Source organism: Anoplophora glabripennis, unplaced genomic scaffold, assembly GCF_000390285.2.
Source record: "Anoplophora glabripennis isolate ALB-LARVAE unplaced genomic scaffold, Agla_2.0 scaffold101, whole genome shotgun sequence".
Classification (NCBI taxonomy): Eukaryota; Metazoa; Arthropoda; class Insecta; order Coleoptera; family Cerambycidae; genus Anoplophora; species Anoplophora glabripennis.
In genome coordinates this window covers 357,962-378,711 of record NW_019416426.1, presented here as the reverse complement: position 1 = coordinate 378,711, position 20,750 = coordinate 357,962, and the positions used below count along the sequence as shown (strand labels likewise).

The 20,750-nt window shown below is 31.7% G+C and overlaps 1 protein-coding gene across 2 annotated transcripts in view; it reads left to right on the top strand.

The window, feature by feature from the left end:
* Window positions 1–20,750, top strand: part of LOC108904300 (GTPase-activating Rap/Ran-GAP domain-like protein 3) — a 150,395-nt gene that overhangs the window by 45,081 nt on the left and 84,564 nt on the right. The window contains exons 1-2 of one of the 2 annotated variants that reach the window (XM_023454521.1): window positions 9,190–9,274; window positions 16,534–16,603. In XM_023454521.1, coding sequence (XP_023310289.1) covers window positions 9,234–9,274; window positions 16,534–16,603 — 111 coding nt within the window. In that variant the 5' untranslated portion in view covers window positions 9,190–9,233. Of the gene's footprint in view, window positions 1–9,189; window positions 9,275–16,533; window positions 16,604–20,750 lie in introns of those variants that run through there. The other variant, XM_023454520.1, reaches the window with a different exon arrangement.

The window sequence follows — 20,750 nt, the reverse complement described above, 5'->3', positions numbered from 1 at the left end:
ATAGTTCTTTAGTATTCTTTTTTAACATTTTTCTGCTGCATGAGTACATTTTAACAATTACTGAATATGTAAATTAAGACAAGAACAATATTAAGACTTATAATATAACAAATTTATTTTATATACAAAAATATCCTTCATTTTACTTTATTTTGTATTCCACACCATTTTTGTGTCAGATTCTACTATACTATAGTTTTTATTTATATTTTTATTTATTTCAAGAATTTTATATTTTGGCCCCTTTTTTGGTAGGTACGTTTTAAGTTATCAAGCAAACAAATCATAACATGAAAACTCGAACTTACTAAAAACAAACAAAATATTGCAGTTCATCATCTTCATCGTTTTTGCTATACTGTGTTTTAACTTTAACTTTAATAGAAAAGTTTAAGGGGAAAAAATAAGTTGTAAAGTATTTTCAGATGCAATCTTTAGGCTTTCGTGACCGCTTCCGGAAGTAACAAAAGTAAACTGCGGTTTATCTTAACGGCAGTGGCCCGGTAACACCACAACCGTTTGTTGATGCAAAGATACCGCAAAACGGAAAACTTCCACGAGGAAAGTTTTTGTTTATCTCCCCTTAACAATTTTTATTATCCCAATTTGGCAGAATTTCAGCCCCCGCACTCTACCGCTCAGACTTGACGCCCGGGGCCGGGAAAAATTTTATGGGAAAAATAACTGTCGCTGTTCAGAACGTAACTTCACGTCGATAAAAATTCCGTGAGCGTTACCCGCTCCCCGCCAAAGTCACGGAGAAGTCCAATACTACGCGCGTGCCGCAACTTCGCCGCGGGAGAGAAATTTTAATAAAACGTAGGTAGAATTCTACCGGCAGGGACGAGATGTATTACGGAGTCTGAGAGGTGTGCCAGATTTTAGGCACCCCACAGGTGTTGAATCGGCTGAGAAATTTTTAAGATGATAAATGTAAAGAAAAAAATCTTACAGGCATATAATGTACATAGTGATTTATTTTTATTGCAATTGCGATTTATTTTTTACTTTGATAAGATATTTGGTCCGTAACTTCAGGACACAATTTCTTATGGTATTTAAAAAAAAAGAGATGCAGGGTGTTGAAAATTTAAAAAAATATATTAATGTTTGAAATGTTGGAACAGTCAATGTTAGGTTCTTAAAATTTGGCAGTTATTGTCCGTTGGTAAAGAGCTGCATTTTTAGTATGAAGTCAATTTTTATGTGCCGCCAGTGGCGTAGTTAAGCGTGAGTCAGTCAACGCTTTCGTCATAAAATGTAGAACGCCAATGGATTTTTTAAAACTTTTATTATTTTCGGACTCGCCTAACATTTTACAACAAAAAAGGTGTCTTGAATTTTTTGACTAATACTAACCTATTCTTAGAAAAAACTTATTTATTTAATGGCTCTAAAATCATATAACAAAACATAATTTCACTATGCGCGCGCTTCAAAACGTGTGCTAAACTTATTATTAAACAAATAGTGAAAAAATTAGTTCCAGAGCTATAGTCGATCAAAGTTGACCGGCGTTTGTGGCGTAACTACGAGGTCTGGAGGGCTGTTTTTTGTTTGCGCCTTTGTGCAACCCATATAAAATGTCGATTAAAACTATTGGACCGAGTATGAAATTCACGAAAAATTTATGGGGGGTAGTGGTGGGGGGTCGAGAGCTCGACTACTCCGGCCGACTCGAAATTGAAATCGCGCGTTGAAAATATCGGCGCGCTAAAAAATTGTGATTATCTTGGCTTCTAGTGGTCCGATTTTGAAGTTTTTTTTTAATTGATGTCCCGCGAGCTGAAAAGTCCAAATATCGCATTATCAAATGCGAATTATTGTTAATTATAGACCTATTAACGTATTGATAATTACTACTTTTTAATTTGCTTACCTATATAAGTACATTTAAAAAAATCACAAAAATATTGTAATTTTTTTAACTTTTCTTTGTTATGTTTGCTATATTTGCAATAATTATGTTATATTTTTTATGTGAAATCATGTGTAAAATTTAATTACGAATCTTTTTTTCCTCTTCAATTTTTCTCTAAAATGAATAGCTTTTGAACTGTGTTGAAAAAAAGGAGAAAAAACAAATTGAATTTTTTCCAATTTTTTCACTATTTGTTTAATAATAAGGTTAGCACACGTTTTGAAGCGCGCGCATAGTGAAATTATGTTTTGATATATCATTTTGGAGCCATTAAAGCAAAAATTAGCGATACTATATAAAACATCCACATCAAAACAGATCCCGCCTGATGGTCTAAACATTGACTGTTCCATTTATTTCATATACGCAGTGCTATTATTTCAAAACCTGACATAGGCCAACTTTTTTATTTGCAGTGATAGACTAGTACTCCCTAATGCAAAGTTGTAAGAAATAACTTGGTTAAGAAAAATTTACAAATAATTCTTTCCGGTGTTGCCAGATTTCTGCAGTAGTTACTAAAACGATATTTTTTTAAATGGCAACACCTTATTTTTATAACTTAATTTGACAAACCTTCAAATTCTAAATAGAAAATGTTATGTCACATTTCTTTATTGGAGTAGCCGTTTTAGAACAATCAGCAAAAACAACGAAAATATTCTGTAGTTGGCAGGAACTAAAAGAAGCTAACATAGTAACAGTAGGTCTTACAAATTAAATAAAAATTGTGTTGTGTTAAAGGAGCCATCATTATTGTACTGTCATTGTGTTATTTGACAGCTGCTGTATTTGAATACAATGCGAAACATCGCCTCAATGTTAAAAATGCTGTCACCGCCGTTCTTGGTGGTGAAAATTCGAAATATTTGAAATTATTCAATTTTCGTGGCTGAAAACATACATAGGCATTGTCGAAACCAAGAGAGTTGCACGAACAAAATTTGGACAGGCTAATACAATGCGGAACATCACCTTAATGTTAAAAATGCTGTCACCGCCGTTCTTGGTGGTGAAAATTCGAAATATTTGAAATTATTCAATTTTCGTGGCTGAACACATACATAGGCATTGTCGAAACCAAGAGGGTTACATGAACAAAATTTGGACAGGACATAACTAACACAATGCGAAACATCACCTTAATGTTAAAAATGCTGTCACCGCCGTTTTTGGTGGTGAAAATTAGAAATATTTAAAATTATTCAATTTTCGTGGTTGAAAACAGTATTGCACTGTCGAAGCCTCGCAACTCTCATTAATTAATTTGTTATTAACATTTTAGTGCAAGAAACGCGTTTTTTTTAGTTTTTTGCTTATAAAACTAGAGCAATCTCAATTCCGTAAATGGAAAACTTGTTGGAAATTGAATTTGAAGAAAATGAGAGATCGAGAGATTCGATCAGTTAATTAGAACCGGAGAAAATCCGAAAAAACCAGATCGGCATTTTTTTCAAAAATTCATAACTGTCATTTATGAAGATTAAGATCGTTGCGCGCCTATATGTATGCTTCCCCTCCTACCCCACTACATGCGCGCTCGGCCGTTTACACCGATATTCAAGTGCATGTTTCATGCATTTCGCTGCATTTTAACGAAAACTTGAAACATACGTTTTATAGTATTTCACTTCTAGTTTGGAAAACCGGTATTAGAATTAAAATCGGATCATTTTTAACGCAAGCAGACTCCCAACAAAAAAAAGCAAAAAAAAAATGAAAATGCAAAAAATGCCCAAAAAACAAAGGGCCCCAACCCCCGCCCTTTGCAAAACCAAAAGTGGCAAAAATAACCAATTCCGGGCCAAAACCCAACCCCTAAACCTCAAAAAAGAAAAAAGTAAGGAAAATCCCGGTTTTTCCGGATTTTCTCCTGTTCTAATCAACCGATCGGATTGCTCGACCTCTCATTTTCTTCGAAATTTAATTTCCCACAACTTTTCCATATAAGGAATTGAGATTGATCTAGTAGTTTTGGTTTTAGAAGCAAAATAAATTAAAAAAAAAAACGCGCTTCTGCACTAAAATGTTAATAACAAATTAATTAATGTTTTGCGAATCGAAAACACATTAATTACAAAAAACATTTTAGAACAAGTATTTGATATTTATTTATACATTTTACATAAGTACAGGGTGTAAGAAGTTTAACTGCCGCTACTTCAGCATGAGATAAAGTAATCATAAATGAACAAAAAAGTTGTATATTACAGGAGCGTAAGATTAACAGTTTTCAAAATACTGCGAGCAGCGAGCATTAATATTGGGGAGTCTCATCACAATGTGACAACAGCGTTTAACCTGCTGATGCACACCACGTATACACGCGGCAGACTTGTCCTACGGAAAAAATGTAAACAACCATTATTGTAAGACATTTAGTAAATTTTAGGCAATTGTTTTCCAGTTTTTAAATAAATAAAATAAAATGTATCGTTTGTAGTACGAAGATAGTGCTGTGCTTAAATTTTAGCTCGAATTTTAGTAATTATGAATCTCTTAAAACAGGAACTTAACTTTTAATCAAATTACGTACATATTTGAAAAATATGTAATTAATGCACCCAAAGATTCACGCCGTCCAAATAATCATACGTATTTAAAATAATTTAGGTACTTACCAAAAAGCAAAATTCAGTAATTTTTAGTCGCACAAGTACAAAATAAACTACGACATACGCTCAAAATGTCCACCATCATTCTCGATGCACGCACGACACCTTCGAATCCAATTTTCGCTGGAAAACACCTCAAGAAAAGGAAATAGTGCTACGCAAAAAAACACTCCGATACGGTCGAATCCAGATACCAACTGAATTGCGTATTGGTGGTTGCTGGACACTTTAGTATCTCGTGTTAATAAACCGGCGCGTCGTTGTCACATTACTCGATGTGAACTTTATCGAATTTTAAATTTATTACAACGCTAATTATTATTTTTTAGAATTAAGCAGAAATAAGTTCAAAAAAGTGATAAAAGTTTATATTTTATGACATTGTATACAACAAGTTGAAGATTTTGATAACTTTTCTCTCGGAAATGCTTGAGTTTAGGACCCATGTCATATAAGGTTTTTTTGTTTATTTTAATGTATTATATCGTCTGTTAAAATTAAGGCAGTCAAACCTCTAACACCCTGTATATTAAACGCTTTTTGTTCAATAAAATTTTGTAGATATATTAATATGTGTTAGATCGATAATGACAAATACATTATAATGCGTATCGTAAACAGTTTGAGAACTTCACCTAAAGTGATGTTAATGTATAAACTTGTGTATTGAAATTATGGACTAACTAAACGCTCTTTGTGGTTTAATAAGCCAACTTTATTAGTGGCCATTCAGAAGTTTAAAGGAAACACCGCTAACTAGCAAGAATGGCATCGTATACTAACTGAAAAGTAATTATGAACTTCTAGAATAACAATTAACGAGAATAATGTAAGAGAACTACTAATAAATGCAAAGTATATAAGACTAAAACTATCAGGAACTTAAGGAATTATTTTCACCAAAGGCTAAAGATTTTCGGGTGTCTGATACGCTTTATTGTTTGTTTTTTTTTATGGAATCAATAGTATAAGACCGCAAGAGTCAGAATCTTAAAAATGTATTTACTTTCCTACCAAAGACTAAAAACCTGTTTAACATGTACAAAGTATACAGCAACTAATTGTAAGTGAACTTGAAAAAAATAATTATAAGAGTTTCAGGGAAATGACCTGTTCTTTTGTAATTGTAAACCTGAAAAGTGAAAAGTCGAAATACAAATGACTTAAAGCAATTTCAATGGAGGCTATTCTTAGACAATATACACGTCTTTTGTTATTGTTCCTGTACCAAATAAATCTGCGAAGAATAAACACCTTTTTTGTTAAAAAAAAATGTTTTCTTTGTACTTCTAAGATTGTTTCATTTAAAATTAATTGGAGCCCGATTGGTGAAGGATAAGTTGGTAATTGCGAACTTAGAGCAAGCTGGAGAGTTGAGACCGATTGGTTTTGATGAAATTAATTATTAGAAACCTCATTTGTTGGAAGATTGGGTGACCTTGGTGCGACCTGATCAAATCAATTACCAATAAAATATATTTTAAATGAGACGTACTTCTTTTAATAAATCCAATTTATATGAAGTATTTATATTAAAGTTCTCTTAAGAAATTTGGAGTCGATTTTCAGTAGTCAAAGTTCTGAGAAATAATCTTTAATTAACATTTTGTATTTCATAATGAAATATATTAATTTACACTTCATATGTAAAATTTTACATTCTTCATTGATTTCAATTAGTTCATTTTTATTTGAGAAAATAATTTTTGAGTTTGGTACGAGAGATGGAAATCAACAAAAGGAATATGGACTGATGTTTAGAATATAAATTTTCTGTAAAATAAAACTACTTTTTTAATGTTTCTCGCATAAAATATTACGTGCTTTATCTTTTTAACAAGACAGTTTCGTGACTAACACAATCATTTCTATACGCTTTCCGGTTTTTGATCCCAAATGAATGTTGTTACGTTTGCTTTGATACGTAATGGGTCAAATAATTTAATTCGTACGCTTCTCTGACGTGCTCTGGATTAATCGTTTTCAAGTCTAAGTACTTCTCTTTCCCTAAAAGCGGTCAGTGAACCGACTATTTCAGTAAAAAATTTATTTAAGGTAAGTGAAGATGTAAGGTGTTGAAAAAAACAATTAAAAAATCATTTGTAGGGCTTATTGAACCAAGAAAGAAAATTTCCAAAACGTAATTTCGAAATTTCCTTAATAAATTTAATTATTAGTTTAATTCTTAACTATATTTAAAAAAATATATAACTTTCACTTTTATTCGAAAACCTAGTAATTTTCGTGTTGTTATGGTTTACCCTAAATAACCTTGGCACACAATCAAATAAATTGGAAATAAAATCTACAAGTGTTCGTTTCACAAAATGAAATTATAGTTTTTATTGCAAATGCAGATTAAAGTGTGACTGAAACTTTGGAATTGGAATTTGGAAAAGCTAGTTTTCAGAAAAGTAAAAATATCTACGCCACTGCTATTACAAACCTTTAATGTTTTGAAAACAAACTACATTTGCAATAAAAAAATACTTTTTTGTAAAACAGATTTAGAATTAATTTTGATTTATTTAATAATTATATTACGGCCATTGGTGCATTTCCAGTGTGTCCATTTTTTACTCGAACCACATCGATTCCACTTTTCTTCTAGATCAGATTGTAAAAATGAAAATAAACAGGCAATACCTTCAATGTTTACCTTCCGATTCTGATTCATTAGACAAGTTCAAACAAAATTCGATTTCCTGAAAAATGTGCTGTTAGCACTTTGTTGATTTGCCTCCAGGGACTGGTATTGAAGAAGCAAATGCATTTTTGGTAATTTTATGAAAAATAGTTTTTAAGTTGTTTTTCATCGAGCTCATTTTTTGTAGGGACTACTAGTTATTATTGTAGAAGATGTAGAAACAGTTGCACGTGCTTCTCTTCAAAACTGGCAAAGGCATATCTCATACAAAGATTTTATTTCAGTGATACTACCGTATTGGTAGAGGTGAAGACAATTTGAACCATTGTAACATTCGTAGAAGGGAAAATCTCGTCTTTTGGTTCCTTTATTGAAACATCGAAAATGCTCACAAATTCTATATTATTTGCTGCTTTTGGAGCATTGTATCTTTTAGCTACTTCGTAACACCAATTTGCTATGTAGTCGAAGCTGCTTCCATAATTTCCCACATCCTATTTCCCATTGAAGCACACTAAAAAGGACGTGCATAATTTGGACCAGTTCAATTTGGGAACCAATAAGTAGTCCAATTTAGGAGATTATAACCTTACTTGAACTGTTAACTTTTATAAAGTTATTGTTGCAAATATTAAACCTTTTCCAGTATAGTGTCTAATAAATAAAAAAGTTGCACACCTGACAAAGAGATGGAGCTAACACCAAAATTACAACAGCCGACATAAAATAGTAATTTTGTTAACCACATAAGATACACAGGTCTCTGTTATCGTGTTCTTAATATATAAGCTATAATTAGTTGTCAACAGAGGTCGCTAATGTCAATTTTTATAAAAATAAAAGCTATGGTCCAAATTAGAGGACTTTCCTCTATTTAATTAGCTTTTTTCTCTTTTTAACGATCTCCCTGAAATCCCATAAAATTAGACTTAATTGTACAAATGTACATAAAGTTTCAAAAAGGCACGAGGTCTGTAAATTTCGACTAGACATCATTTAATGAAATAAAACGAATCTACCCTTATAAAGAACTCTGTTCGTGGAATATATACTGTTTCCCCATGCGATATAACGGCTAATTAGTAACTAACGAATATACACCTGCCATTGAAGCGCGATTTTATTACAACAAATGTTGAAATGCCGTGTAAGGATGCTGCTCTTTAGGGCCATTCCGTTTAATTAAGGCGACCCTAACTGCTTAAATGAGTCAGATTAAAAGGGATCGTGTTCTAAATTGTTTAACTGAATACGTCACGACAGAGATGAAATACATGCGCATAAACATTGTAAACAGTCAACGTTTTTAATTCACTCGGAAGGACAACCCGATTGGCGCATGTTCCATTTTTATAACCTTAAAAAAAGCGTTGATATTTAGCGGTCTAAGACTTTTGCACTTTCCAAATGATTCAAGAAAATTAATTTGCTCTTTTTCGTCATTAGCTCAAGCAATGGTTCGAGGAATATGTGTTTTGGTATTTGGTGCAATGATCTTCCCATCTACAATATCCTGGATAGTCATTTTAACTCATTCTCAATTCTGCTTATTGTCATTATCTTCTAAAAACATATATACACGTTGTCCCATTTAAAATAAAGCATTGCAATATCTTTTTAGGGAAGGACTTTCAAGAAAAACTTTTTAGACAAACGCTGTTCCAATATTGGATCAAGAAAATAATTATTTCAAACGTTGCTTAAGCGGGACAAACAATATAATCATTTGTTAAATGTTTACAGAGATAGTGTCTCGTGATAAGTTTGTAAAGTAGTAAAAAAAGAGCGAAGAAAAAAAGGAAGAAAATAGAAAAAGTACTCGAAAATGACAACTCTTTGTTCTTCAAATATATGTACAAAATGATTATTTAATAAGAAGAAACAACTATATTTTTTTATAAAATATGTTGACGTATTTTAATATTGCCATCTAATTTTAACTCCACACATCCGGATCTAAAATATCGCATTATAAGGAGGAAGTAGATATGTAGTATTACGTACATTTTTATACTATTAGTGTGTTGTTTTTATTACAGACTGGTTAACAATGGCGTGTACTTGTGTAAATGAAGAAGACATATTAGAGAGGTAGATATAGTTCAACTTTTAGCACATATTTCAATAACTATATGGTATTTCGCATCCTTATCTATAGTTAGGTATCAAAGGCTTCCATTTTAATGTCCTGTAACTTTTATACTTATTACTCGGTTGATGTCAAATTTAACATCAACACTTTTTTTAATGAACACATATATTTGAACTTACAACGCTTTCCTACCATTAAAAATTTCTCAACGCATTGTAATCTATTGATTGGATACGACTCTATTACGCATTTGAATGAAGTGTCACCCACAACGACTGTAATAACCCTGTTCAACGAGATTTCGTGATGGATCTTGTACAAAATTTGCTCTAGTCGGTGTAGACCGCATACACTAACATTGATTATTCAATAAATCAGAAAGTAACATGAGCTTGGTTGATATTTAACTAATAAATGAACGTGATCATTGACAAAAGTTTCAAAGATATTAGCGAAAATTTTATTATAGGTCTATAATTGTTTACAAAACTCCGTTATCTATTTTCAAAGATAGGTATAACACAAACATGTTTCTATTTAGTAGAAAAACGTCCGGTAGAGAAAGAATGATTATAAAAGAACGTTAAAGGGTTATTGTGCGAAAAAAAAACGATGCCATAATAAATGTTTATTAATTTCGGAATAACCCGCTGGTTATAATTATAATACTGTGATTTCATTTGACACAGCTCTCTACAGTGATAAGTTTTTAATATAAATTCTATTCAGGAGAGATGAGTGTCTTCCACTACAAGCGGGGAACTACAAAGGCTATTAAATTCGTTACAAAGTATCAAATCTGACATTCATTAATATTGTTTAAACTACCATAGCGCTGGTAATGAAAATGCATCCATTAATGGTGCGGAGAACTGTAAAAAAATCGGTGTGACTGAAAAAAAAATTTTTTTTACAGTGTACCTATTGCATTACAAAATATAAAACGTTAGTTACTACCACAACAAACTGATTCATATTGAATGTACAAATAATACCGATCTGAGTTTCAATAGAATATTAAATTGTGTTGCTCTGCCTACTGACAATATGTGGAACGCTGCCATATCAAAATTTGCTTTGAAAACATGCTTTTATTCATTTTTTTATTCGATAAAAACGGAAGAATCCAGCGAATGGATAAAAAAGCATTCATTCGGACACAGGATTCAATTAAATCAATTATTATTGCAGCCAGTCACGGAAATACGCCTATTCACATATTTTTAGGCTTCCCATAAAACAGCTGTTGATTCACAACTTCATATTTCCAGCTTTACAGGCTTCAACGTCAACACAATTATTAAAATTCTGAAACCTTATCCGGCTCGCAAAAAATTTACGTTTACTTTAATTAGGTAAGTACTTGTTTTAAAAGTAATTTACATGTTCATAATTTTACATGAGTCAGGGAAGAATTTCATGACATATTTATTGTTTTAGGGAAAAACATTTAATATTAAATAGACCTGGTCTCCGTATTTACTTTTTGCAAAAGTTATGCAAATTTTTAAAACAATGTGCAATAAAAAACTTAATACCGTGTTCTGTTCAGCAGCTCAAGCTGCCGAACGTAATATAAATTATGGATTTTATTATAAAAAACTTGAAGATAGTAAATCCACCCGCGCTCAAGCTCATCCACTTTTAAGAATGAGTGGAAGACATTATTCAGGAGGTAAACAAAGTGTTTTTCTTTTAAAAGTTATAAATTATGTAAAGGCTGGTGATAAGACGTTGGAGTGGAGAGGAGCTTATGTAAATCTGTGGCCAAAAATGCTTGGAAAATACATCCTTCGTAGCAATACGATAAACTTGAGCAGAAGCATTTCGTAAAATATTTACAATTTTTTTTTCTGACTGACATTAAGTATTCACAATTTCTAAGGCACCGAAAATAAGAAATAACTTCTTTGAACGTTGTTTAATATAAAAAAAACCATTTTTTTATATCAAAAAAGCGATTGAAAATGAAATTAGTTTTATTAAAACGTTAAAATCTTAAATTTTTTATAGGCTATTTTGTGTGTTCATCAAAATATGACAATTATATCACACTTACTAAGTCAAACCACAGTTAGACATCAGTTTTATTCTTTTTTTTAAGCAATCGGTTATTTCTTATATTTTTTCCTTGTAGTGTAATAGAAATACCTAAACTAAATAAAAAACATAATTTAAAATGCCTGAAGTAAATAATTACGAACAATATGCGAATTAGCTTGTCCAAGGTTTATTAAAGTTATGATGTGGACTTAAAATATACCTACCTTTAGATACAAAATATCATACCACAGTATAATACTTATTTGTATATAGCAGCTTTATATTCAAATTCCATTATTAGATATTCTCAAAAATCGCAATATTGGTAAGACAATGATAGTACAAGGAAATCTAACTATACAAATGTTGAAATATAAGAATTCCATTAATTTTTCGCAGTGAAACATCAAGGAAAACATGGGTAGCCATGTACGTTTCCTGCTTTGTCGAGAATTTTGTGAAAATACCCAATAATTATGATTAATTCATGTGTTAACAGTTTCCTAAAAACATTCTGCTGGGTGTGATTATATTTATATTACCGCACGCGATTTTCTCTAGGTACATTCAGCAGGCAAGTAAAATTCAGAAAACGTAATGATGAACACAAGTAAAATATTTTTTTTCTTATTCTGAATGTATTGTCAGTCCTTATATACAACTTATACCCTGAAAACTTGTATAACTGATACAGTGAAGAGATATTGTTTCTAATAAAATTAAACATAGAAACGTCCCCTTAAATTTAAACTTTCCCGAAGGGTAACTAAAAAAAAATCACTACCTTGCTTGTTGAGCCCATAGATGCTGTGTTGTACTAATTGTAAGTCCCATCCTGAAATGTTCATGATAATTCGTCCCTTAATTATTACATAAGGAGATATTTTAAAATTTGAGGTATTTGCAAAATAATATACCTAAATATATTCACGTCAACATGCCATGGCCATCAGCAGTGCTTAGTAAAAACATCTGGAACTGGGTCGATGAGAATTAGATGATGGAAAAAAGTGGATATGTATTTCCAATCGATGCTTAAGGCTACCCTCGCTACATCAGCCTTTTAGTAGGTAAATATTTGTTTTTCTTTTTGTTTTTTCTTTCCGAGTTCCCCTAAAATATTATAAACATGTTGTTTGACCTTGTTGCCTCTTTCTGTTACTCTATAAAACATTATCAATACAAGGAATGTGATATTTATATGCGCAGAACTGCTAATATTTTATTTACTTTACTTAAATACTTTACTTAAAACTAAACTTTGCATTTATTCAATGGATATGTAGTTTCTCAACAATATCATTTTATTGTTTAATATTTTTCCCTTAATAGTTAAAAAAAGATAAATTAAAAATTAGATAGTAAATAAGCTGGAACTGAAAATAGTGTACAAATCTGGGTCTACTATGTTTGTCTAAAATGTGAAGAGATATACTTTAAAAGGTAGCTATTAAGCTAAATCTAAAAATTTTGCTAAAATTGTCGTCTATAATTAAGAAAAATGAAGACTTTTTAAGTTAAAACTTATGCCTGTATAAGACCGCTTGTATGTATGTTAACACAAACTCTGTTTCAAGTTTCAATAAATAATTATTTAATTTGAAAGTATTTTTCAGGTACCTGTTCATTTAGTTACAAAAGGGTTCTTCCATTTTAACCAATGTTTTTGCAGCGCTGCGTTTCATAAATTTTACAGCAAAATAAAATCCCTACTCCAAGCTTTTACTATTATTAAAAACTCGTGATAAAACGAATGTTACTACTGCGACGTTTTTTATGATCTAAACTTAAAAAATCTGGTATTTTATCTGAAATTAAAAACCCAAAATTTAAGTACACCCTAATGATAGTAAATACTCTAAAAAAATCTTAACATAAATTGATATTCGAAGAATCTGAGTGAAGCATAGTAGAAAAAATCGTATATTCTAACTGCATGAAAATATTCTAGCCGTTCGTTTTCTTAAATCCATTTTGCTGTAATATACGTCTACATAAACGTAAAAAATTTGAATTTTGATAGAATAGCAGCACCAGTTAAGGCAAGGAATGAGAAAGCGAAAATATGGGAGTTTTATACATTTCAAATTCGACGTCACATTGATATTCATATACTGTAATACTTTTATATACCTACACCTTAAGAAAAATGGCTCCTCGCGTGTCAGATATTTTTCCGCTGCTAAAGCAGACACATAACTTCATAAAAATAATAAAAAAGTGACAAATGGGAGGTACTTTGTAAGATTCAGTAGCCTTTTAGCCTTGTTATTTACTTTGAAATGGAAAACGTAAAAGAACATCAAAAAATGGTTAGCGTTTATCTGTCCTATATCAAATTTATATATTTTCTAACTGCTGCATCTTACACTGTTGGCTTTCTAAAGGGTCTTCCATTAAGAGGGTTCATTTTAAATTGCATCTTTGTAATAGATGGAGCTGTTATATTTGGTAGTCGTTAGTTATAAATAACGCGATTAATAAAGATGGATCGGTATTCCTTTGAGAACGCTTACAAATAATAAAAGTTCACTCCAAATATAGTAAAAATTTCGTGGAGGCAGTTCGAAAAATCTGTACCAAATTTCGCCTTTAGGTCTAGAATTGTCAATTTAGTGACTAAATCTGAAGTCAGATCAAACAAAAACATTACTGTTATCTCTGCAAGTGTCACGAAAAACCCTGGTCTGTTTATTGCAGGACATTCACAGTAATGTGGCATGTCATAAACCAGCATGCACCGCATTTTGGACAAAGATCTAGGCCTTCATCCTTACAAAGTTCGTTGAGGCAAATTGCTGATTTTTTTCAAGAAAATTAATTTTTGCGATAAGGCCCATTTCTACTTTCAAGGTTATGTCAATCAGCAAAATTGTCGCACCTGGGGCTCCGAAAACCCAAAAGTGATTGTTAAACAACTTCTCCATCCACAACGAGTTATTGTGCGAAGTTTTGGGACAGTATTTCTCCGAAAATGCAGCTGATGTTACCGCTACAGTCAATGGACTGCTGTACCACAAAATATGCAGATGACTTTTTGAGCCTCTACGATTGGAGAACTGAATCTGGAAGACGTTTGTTTACAGCAGGAAAGGGCTACGTGCCATTCAAGCTGGGAAACGATAGCTTTATTGCATGAGCAATTTCCTGGTCGTGTCATTTCGCGTCACGGAAACTTCAATTGGTCGCTTAGATCATGTGATTTGAGACCTCTGGATTTCTTTCCGTGATGTAATGTAAAGGATAAGGTGTAAACTAATGATGCAGAAACGATTGATGTTGGAATAAAAATATCACTATTGAAAATAAAAATGACTTACTTTCTTATACATTTAAAATGAATCCTCGCAATGGAAAACCCGTTATAAACTATCAAAGAGCTATTGATCTTCCAACCCCGACAGGGTCTTAAACTGAGATGTCATCTACATTCAAATCGCTTAGCTAAAGCACTAATTAATTGAAATAGTATTAAGATTTATGTGGTGGTAAAAGTAGGTCAAATTTAGGGGAACTCAAACAATTAAGACTTCGCATTGCTCATGAAAATTGTAGTCGCTAATTTTCGACAAATCATTGTATCTAATTATTCGAACAACAAATCTTGGCAAATTGGTTTTGCATAAGTTGTTATCGTAACGAATCAATAATTTGACTATATTCTGATATATACAGAATCGGAGGAAAATGTTAAAGGTGGATTTAAATGTTTCAGTAATTTTAACTGGTTTGTTTCGCGCACCGTTACTTTTATTTTTCCACCTAATACGTCGTCAACTTATATTCGATTTGGTTTGATCCCTTGGAAAATAAATTGAGGGGGGGACGTAATTTAATGGAATGGAAAACTGCTTAAAAGTAAACAAAAGCAGGTAATGTAGTATATAGGAAGGAACCATATCTGTGCTCCATTGCCAATATAAGGTCAAGCTACAGATACAAAGGTTAATAGCATTTCCAGAAGCAACAAAAAACGGCACGAACGGTAAGCGGATTTTAATTTTTAGATGAGTGCACTCTTGTTTATATTTAGAAAACGAAAAAAAAATATGTTATGGGTTAATCACCTGTTTATATGGCCACAAACAAAATTATGTGCTAGTATAAAACAATACGTAAGTTTAGAGGTATAGACAGCACTGATAGTTCATAGGTGTAGTATTTACATGTCACTTACACTAGCTCCAAGTTTGTAGTTAAAACACCAAAAATAGTTGCTTCATTCGCAACCACCCATGGCAAATTGATATGAACCAATTAGTTCAAAACCGGTATATGTCTGGTGCGTTGATCCGCTGACGAACTGTTCAATAGATATTGCTGGTATAATTCAATTTTGGTCAGGGCATGTAGCCTAAAAAACCGAAATTTAATAAATAAATGTATTTGAATAAACTTGTTTTTAAAAAAAATGCTCTGACGAAATAACCATAGGACCTTAAATTCCGGAAAACACTATGATTTCGTTATTAAAACTTGTTCTCCAATTCACTCACAAATTCACATTTGATATTTAAGTCGATTTGCGAACAACAACGTTTTTAGAAACGTAAATTGGGTAATATTATTGTGTCGTGGGAAATTTTCTACTTTCTCTATGTGAGATATTTCTGGTTAGGCAAAACTAAATTTATAAAATCTGCCCTTCTTTTCAGGATTGCAGAAATACCCAATCAAACAAAGCAAATAGTATATCAATTTTATGTCAGTATACAAGGCAATTGAATTGAGTTGATCTGAACTGAGGTATTTAGCTGTTGGTTTGAATCCACCTTCAGCAGATCAGTATGGACGTCTGTATATGTTCATTAGAGGTTTGTAGAATATCTCAAAAGGCGAAAAAGTATATCCGATAGGGATCTGAAAGATCTACCCTCCATAAAAAAAATCGATCATTGAGTAATTATTTTATCAATTACTTTTTGTCATTAAATCACATTCCAACAATTTCTATTTTATTCAAGAAATAATTACTACAATTTTCAATAGTAAACCTATATTTACAATATGATGAATATCAAATAGTATAGAATTGTCTTCAAAGGTAAATAATTAAGAAGATGATACCATTTTCTTTCTGCATTTTCGTTTATAATTAGATTTTCTGGTATATCATCAATACCCTTGAGTTACTATACTTAACAATGGCATTTGGAATTATCTTTTTTTATATGCTACTTGCGATTAATGTTTAATAAGAGTGTTATTGTTTCAGCTCAACAGCTAGTGACCTCATATCTCGTAGAGGCGTTTTCTCCAGACGATATTATGGATCTGTGGAACAGGTATGATATATAACTAACATTATCTAGACTAATCTGACATCAGAACAATATAAGTTTCTCAGAAATAACCCCGCGTTTACTCAAAACAATTAACAATTAACAATTCCGTAATTTTGAAAGGCAGGTTCTATTTATCTTATAACTGGAATTTACAATATAAAATTGTAAAAATTGATTTCCCTCTACGCATAATTTTGACGAATGATTTAAGGATAATTTATTTCCAAAAGAAGAACTGAATTTAATGTTTTTAATTAAATGAGGATGACTATTTGCACAACCAGTAAAATAAGGGAAACATATTAAATTCCAAATTCTCTACTTTGAGATGTGACCAAAAAAAAAACATAACTATGGAAAGGATTCTCAGCCACCGCACTATTCACATCTGTTTAAGATACCGAAACCTTTGATGTATCAAGTGGAAAATTCCCTCACTTATACGAAACATCGCACTGAAATGCTCCTTTACATATTCTAGAGAACATTGGAACAGAAGACGCATTTCTATTTACGTTCTCATTTGGTATTAACCCAAACTACATCCATATCAAACAAGTAAAAGCGTAATATACGATTACCTTACTGCTTTTCTGCTTTCACTGTACGTAGAAGTGAATGTTTACATCAGAAATTGATTTTATTTTATCCGCACTTAGTATTCCTTAAATAACAGGCCAAATTTCGAAGTTCGTGCTTCCCAAAAGATATTTACTTTCGCGGATAAATTATTTCTTCTTCGAGTTGTGAACGGCACTTTACAAGAAATAAAAAATTGTGTTACGTCCCGTCTCAAGTTGTAAATCAAACATAATTTAACTTCGTAAAATTGGAAAGATTGAAAATGTTCAAACTGTACTTAAGGAGAGATTTAAATACATGTATTTATTAGATTTATGAAATCTAATATTACAAGGATAGATCTAACTTTTTTTTCTTTATTTACTTGTTCATTTTGCCACCTGTGGAAAAAAAATAAAAATTACCATCCTTGCACCAAAGGATCAGTCAAGTGTTACTTTTTATGAAAATTTTGCCTGAATAAAAAACTCACGCTGAAGAAAAACCAGGCTAAAAAAATACAAAATACAGGTACAGGGTGATTCAGAAGTTATCCAAAAAAACATTTTAATTTTTTTGAAAGAAAACAAAAAGGGCAGTTCGAAAATTATTTCAAAGTACACTTCTGCACGGCACTGGAAACTGGTCCACTGTAAAACCTGACCTTGCGCAAGGCAAAGCATGCAGTCGGCGACCGGCCAAAATAATAAAAAATGAATTGCCAAAAAATTGAAAGAATATCTTTCCCAAGAAAAGAAATAAATAAAATTCTATAACACCGATTTTATATCAACAACTGCTTTTACCTCTATTGTTATTATTAATTAATAAAATTACTTTCTGGTTTTAATTGATAAAATAATTTGACATACTTGATGTTACAATAACTATTGAAAAATTTGCCCATCGACGTCTAAACACATTTACCCAGTTTCTACTGTAGTATAACAACCCCGGGTTCGATCGAAAAAAAATAATAAACGTAGTTGTGGCCAAAAATATGTGATCGTCATAAGGAATACCTACGTTGTATACATCTATTTTTTTTAATTGACCGGAAGGCGCTGGCTACTAACTTTAAAGAGCAGGGTAAATACACCTAACTTTATTATTTACGTACAACAGTCTTCAAATTAAACATGTGACAAATAGAAAGAACAACAAAAACATTAACAACCATTTAACATAAAATGAGAGTGCCAGGCTCACCTAGAGCTCCTGTGGGGAAAGTGCATGGCAGAAAAACCCACGATCGTTGCTCTAACTACCCAAATATAAATACAAAACAACCGCTAACAAAAGGCATAAATTAAGATCCTTTGCTAATGATAAATAACACCCGACTTATTTAATGTCTCACTAAATGTCACCTCACTCGAATTAGACATACACACTTCCAAGTAAAACTGAAGAGGTTTGGTGTTAGTTAACCGGCAGGGCCGGAAGGTACTGGAGTCCTATACGGGAAGCAATCCAGCTATGAGTTGAGATTTCGGAAGATCTGTTTTAGCAATTCTTTTTTTGTATTTAATTATTTCTTTTTCAGATTCGTCCTTAAGGGCGAAAATGTTAGTAAATTCAACAAGAAATGCTTTATTATTTGTTTTTCGAACAACGTAATCATGACAAAACAAGTTAAACGTGAAACAAAGGAGTTGTTATTGCAATATCCGGGCAGTCACGACAATATATACATATTTTAACATGTAATAAATAGTGGGCAATCGTTAATAATAATTGTAACAATTTTACCTTAGAACAATTTATGCCCTTGAGCGTAAAGCAATGGCGGCTAAACACACAAAGAATTATTATCATTAAACATCTATAACCATCACAATCATGAGATTACATAGAACAATTAACAACAACGAACTTAAAGAATTTCTAATGCTAATTAATACGGATTGAACACTTTGATTTTTCACTATTTTGTCTCACTGCCCGCCGATCGTCTTACTACCCATCTCCACACTGTTCTCACTTCAACTGTTTAGGCTTCCTTCCAGAATTCCCCACCTATAAGCGCTTGTTTTTGCGCTTCCTTCTACCAACTGTCAATATTACGTTTTCATTATTATACAACACCCATGTAACAGGTGACGTCGAAGTTGATACGATAAGTATGATTTTGCACACTACGAACTAACACAAATGTTGTCTTGCTTCACCATAACACAAATGATTCACCATAACATACTCCAAGTTGCTATACACGTAAACCATTTTTGACACTTGCAAAGCTAACTATCGCAAAAAGGTTAATACTAAAATCGGATTTCTGTATAAATCGCCTGGAGCCACGTGCAGAAAGAGCGCAAATGACGCTAGAGACTACAACTTCAATAATTTTTATCTCGGAAACTAAAAGGATTTTACAAATTATTTTTACGATATTGACTATATTTTTCGTGACATCTATTCCCAATTTTTTTTGATAAGTTTTAAATCACCCTGTATATCATGCACATTCATAAATCTGTTTTCGTTATCAGAACTTGGAATGACACTTCGTTTTCAATTAGTTTTGACAATCTAATTTTAATTTTGTTTGTTCCTATAGTCAGAAACAATACATATATTCTATTCTATTATCTTCTTTTAGTGTTTGAAATACATATTTTATCATTTCTTTCTTTTTTGGTTATGCACCTATCTTCCATTCTACTATTCTGTAACATATTACAGTGAATCTTGTAAAATTTATATTATCAAATTATAATGAAATAATAGTAACATACTTTTTTATGTTAATATTTCTAAATACTTCTGCCTTTTTTTGAGTAATAGCCTTTACCTTCGTGTTTCTCGAAAAATATACATCATGTCGATTTTCAATTAGTAATCTATTTTTTTATATTATTCTGCGGAGTTTGCAAAGCCCTTAGGATGTTTAAGAAATGTTGACTTTTAACATATTGTCTTTCAATTATTATAATCATCCCTCAAATCCACGCTACTGCTATTGAGAATAAAACGGTTTTCTTCTTTTAAGTGGAACTTACTTCTAAGTTTTGTATAGTATAAATGGAACACCAAATTTTATCCGTTTCTAATTAGAATGTCGTATTTGTGACTAACAGGAACTATAGGTATATTGGAGAGCTTTTCATAATTAACAAATCTTCTCCCCATGTGGGTGTAAAAACTTATTTCCTTGCTAAAATTGTGCAGTAAAAAACTGGTTTCATGATAATTTTTAGAAATTCATTTAGACACTGTCACTTAAAATTGAATATTTCTCCTCTGATATTAAAATAAAGTTATATAAAAGCAAGCCCCCACAAGGCATCAACCTCTAAATGAAATTGTAATGGGGATAACGTAATGTATTCAGCAAATTTGCAGGGAGTAATATTGAGCTTAAAATGTACAGGGCATTAAAAATACTTTCACGGCCTTTGTTCAGTCAGTAATGAGAATGTAATATGTTGCCATATACAGGGTGTCCCAAAAGTGACGCCCGTCCTTCTGAGATTTGATTAAGGGGACAAAAACAAGTCGAAAATCAAGAGTTGGAATTTTCCGATTGTCTTTCTTTGTTGAGTTATTCAAAAAAAAATATTCAAAAAACTATAAAAAAGTG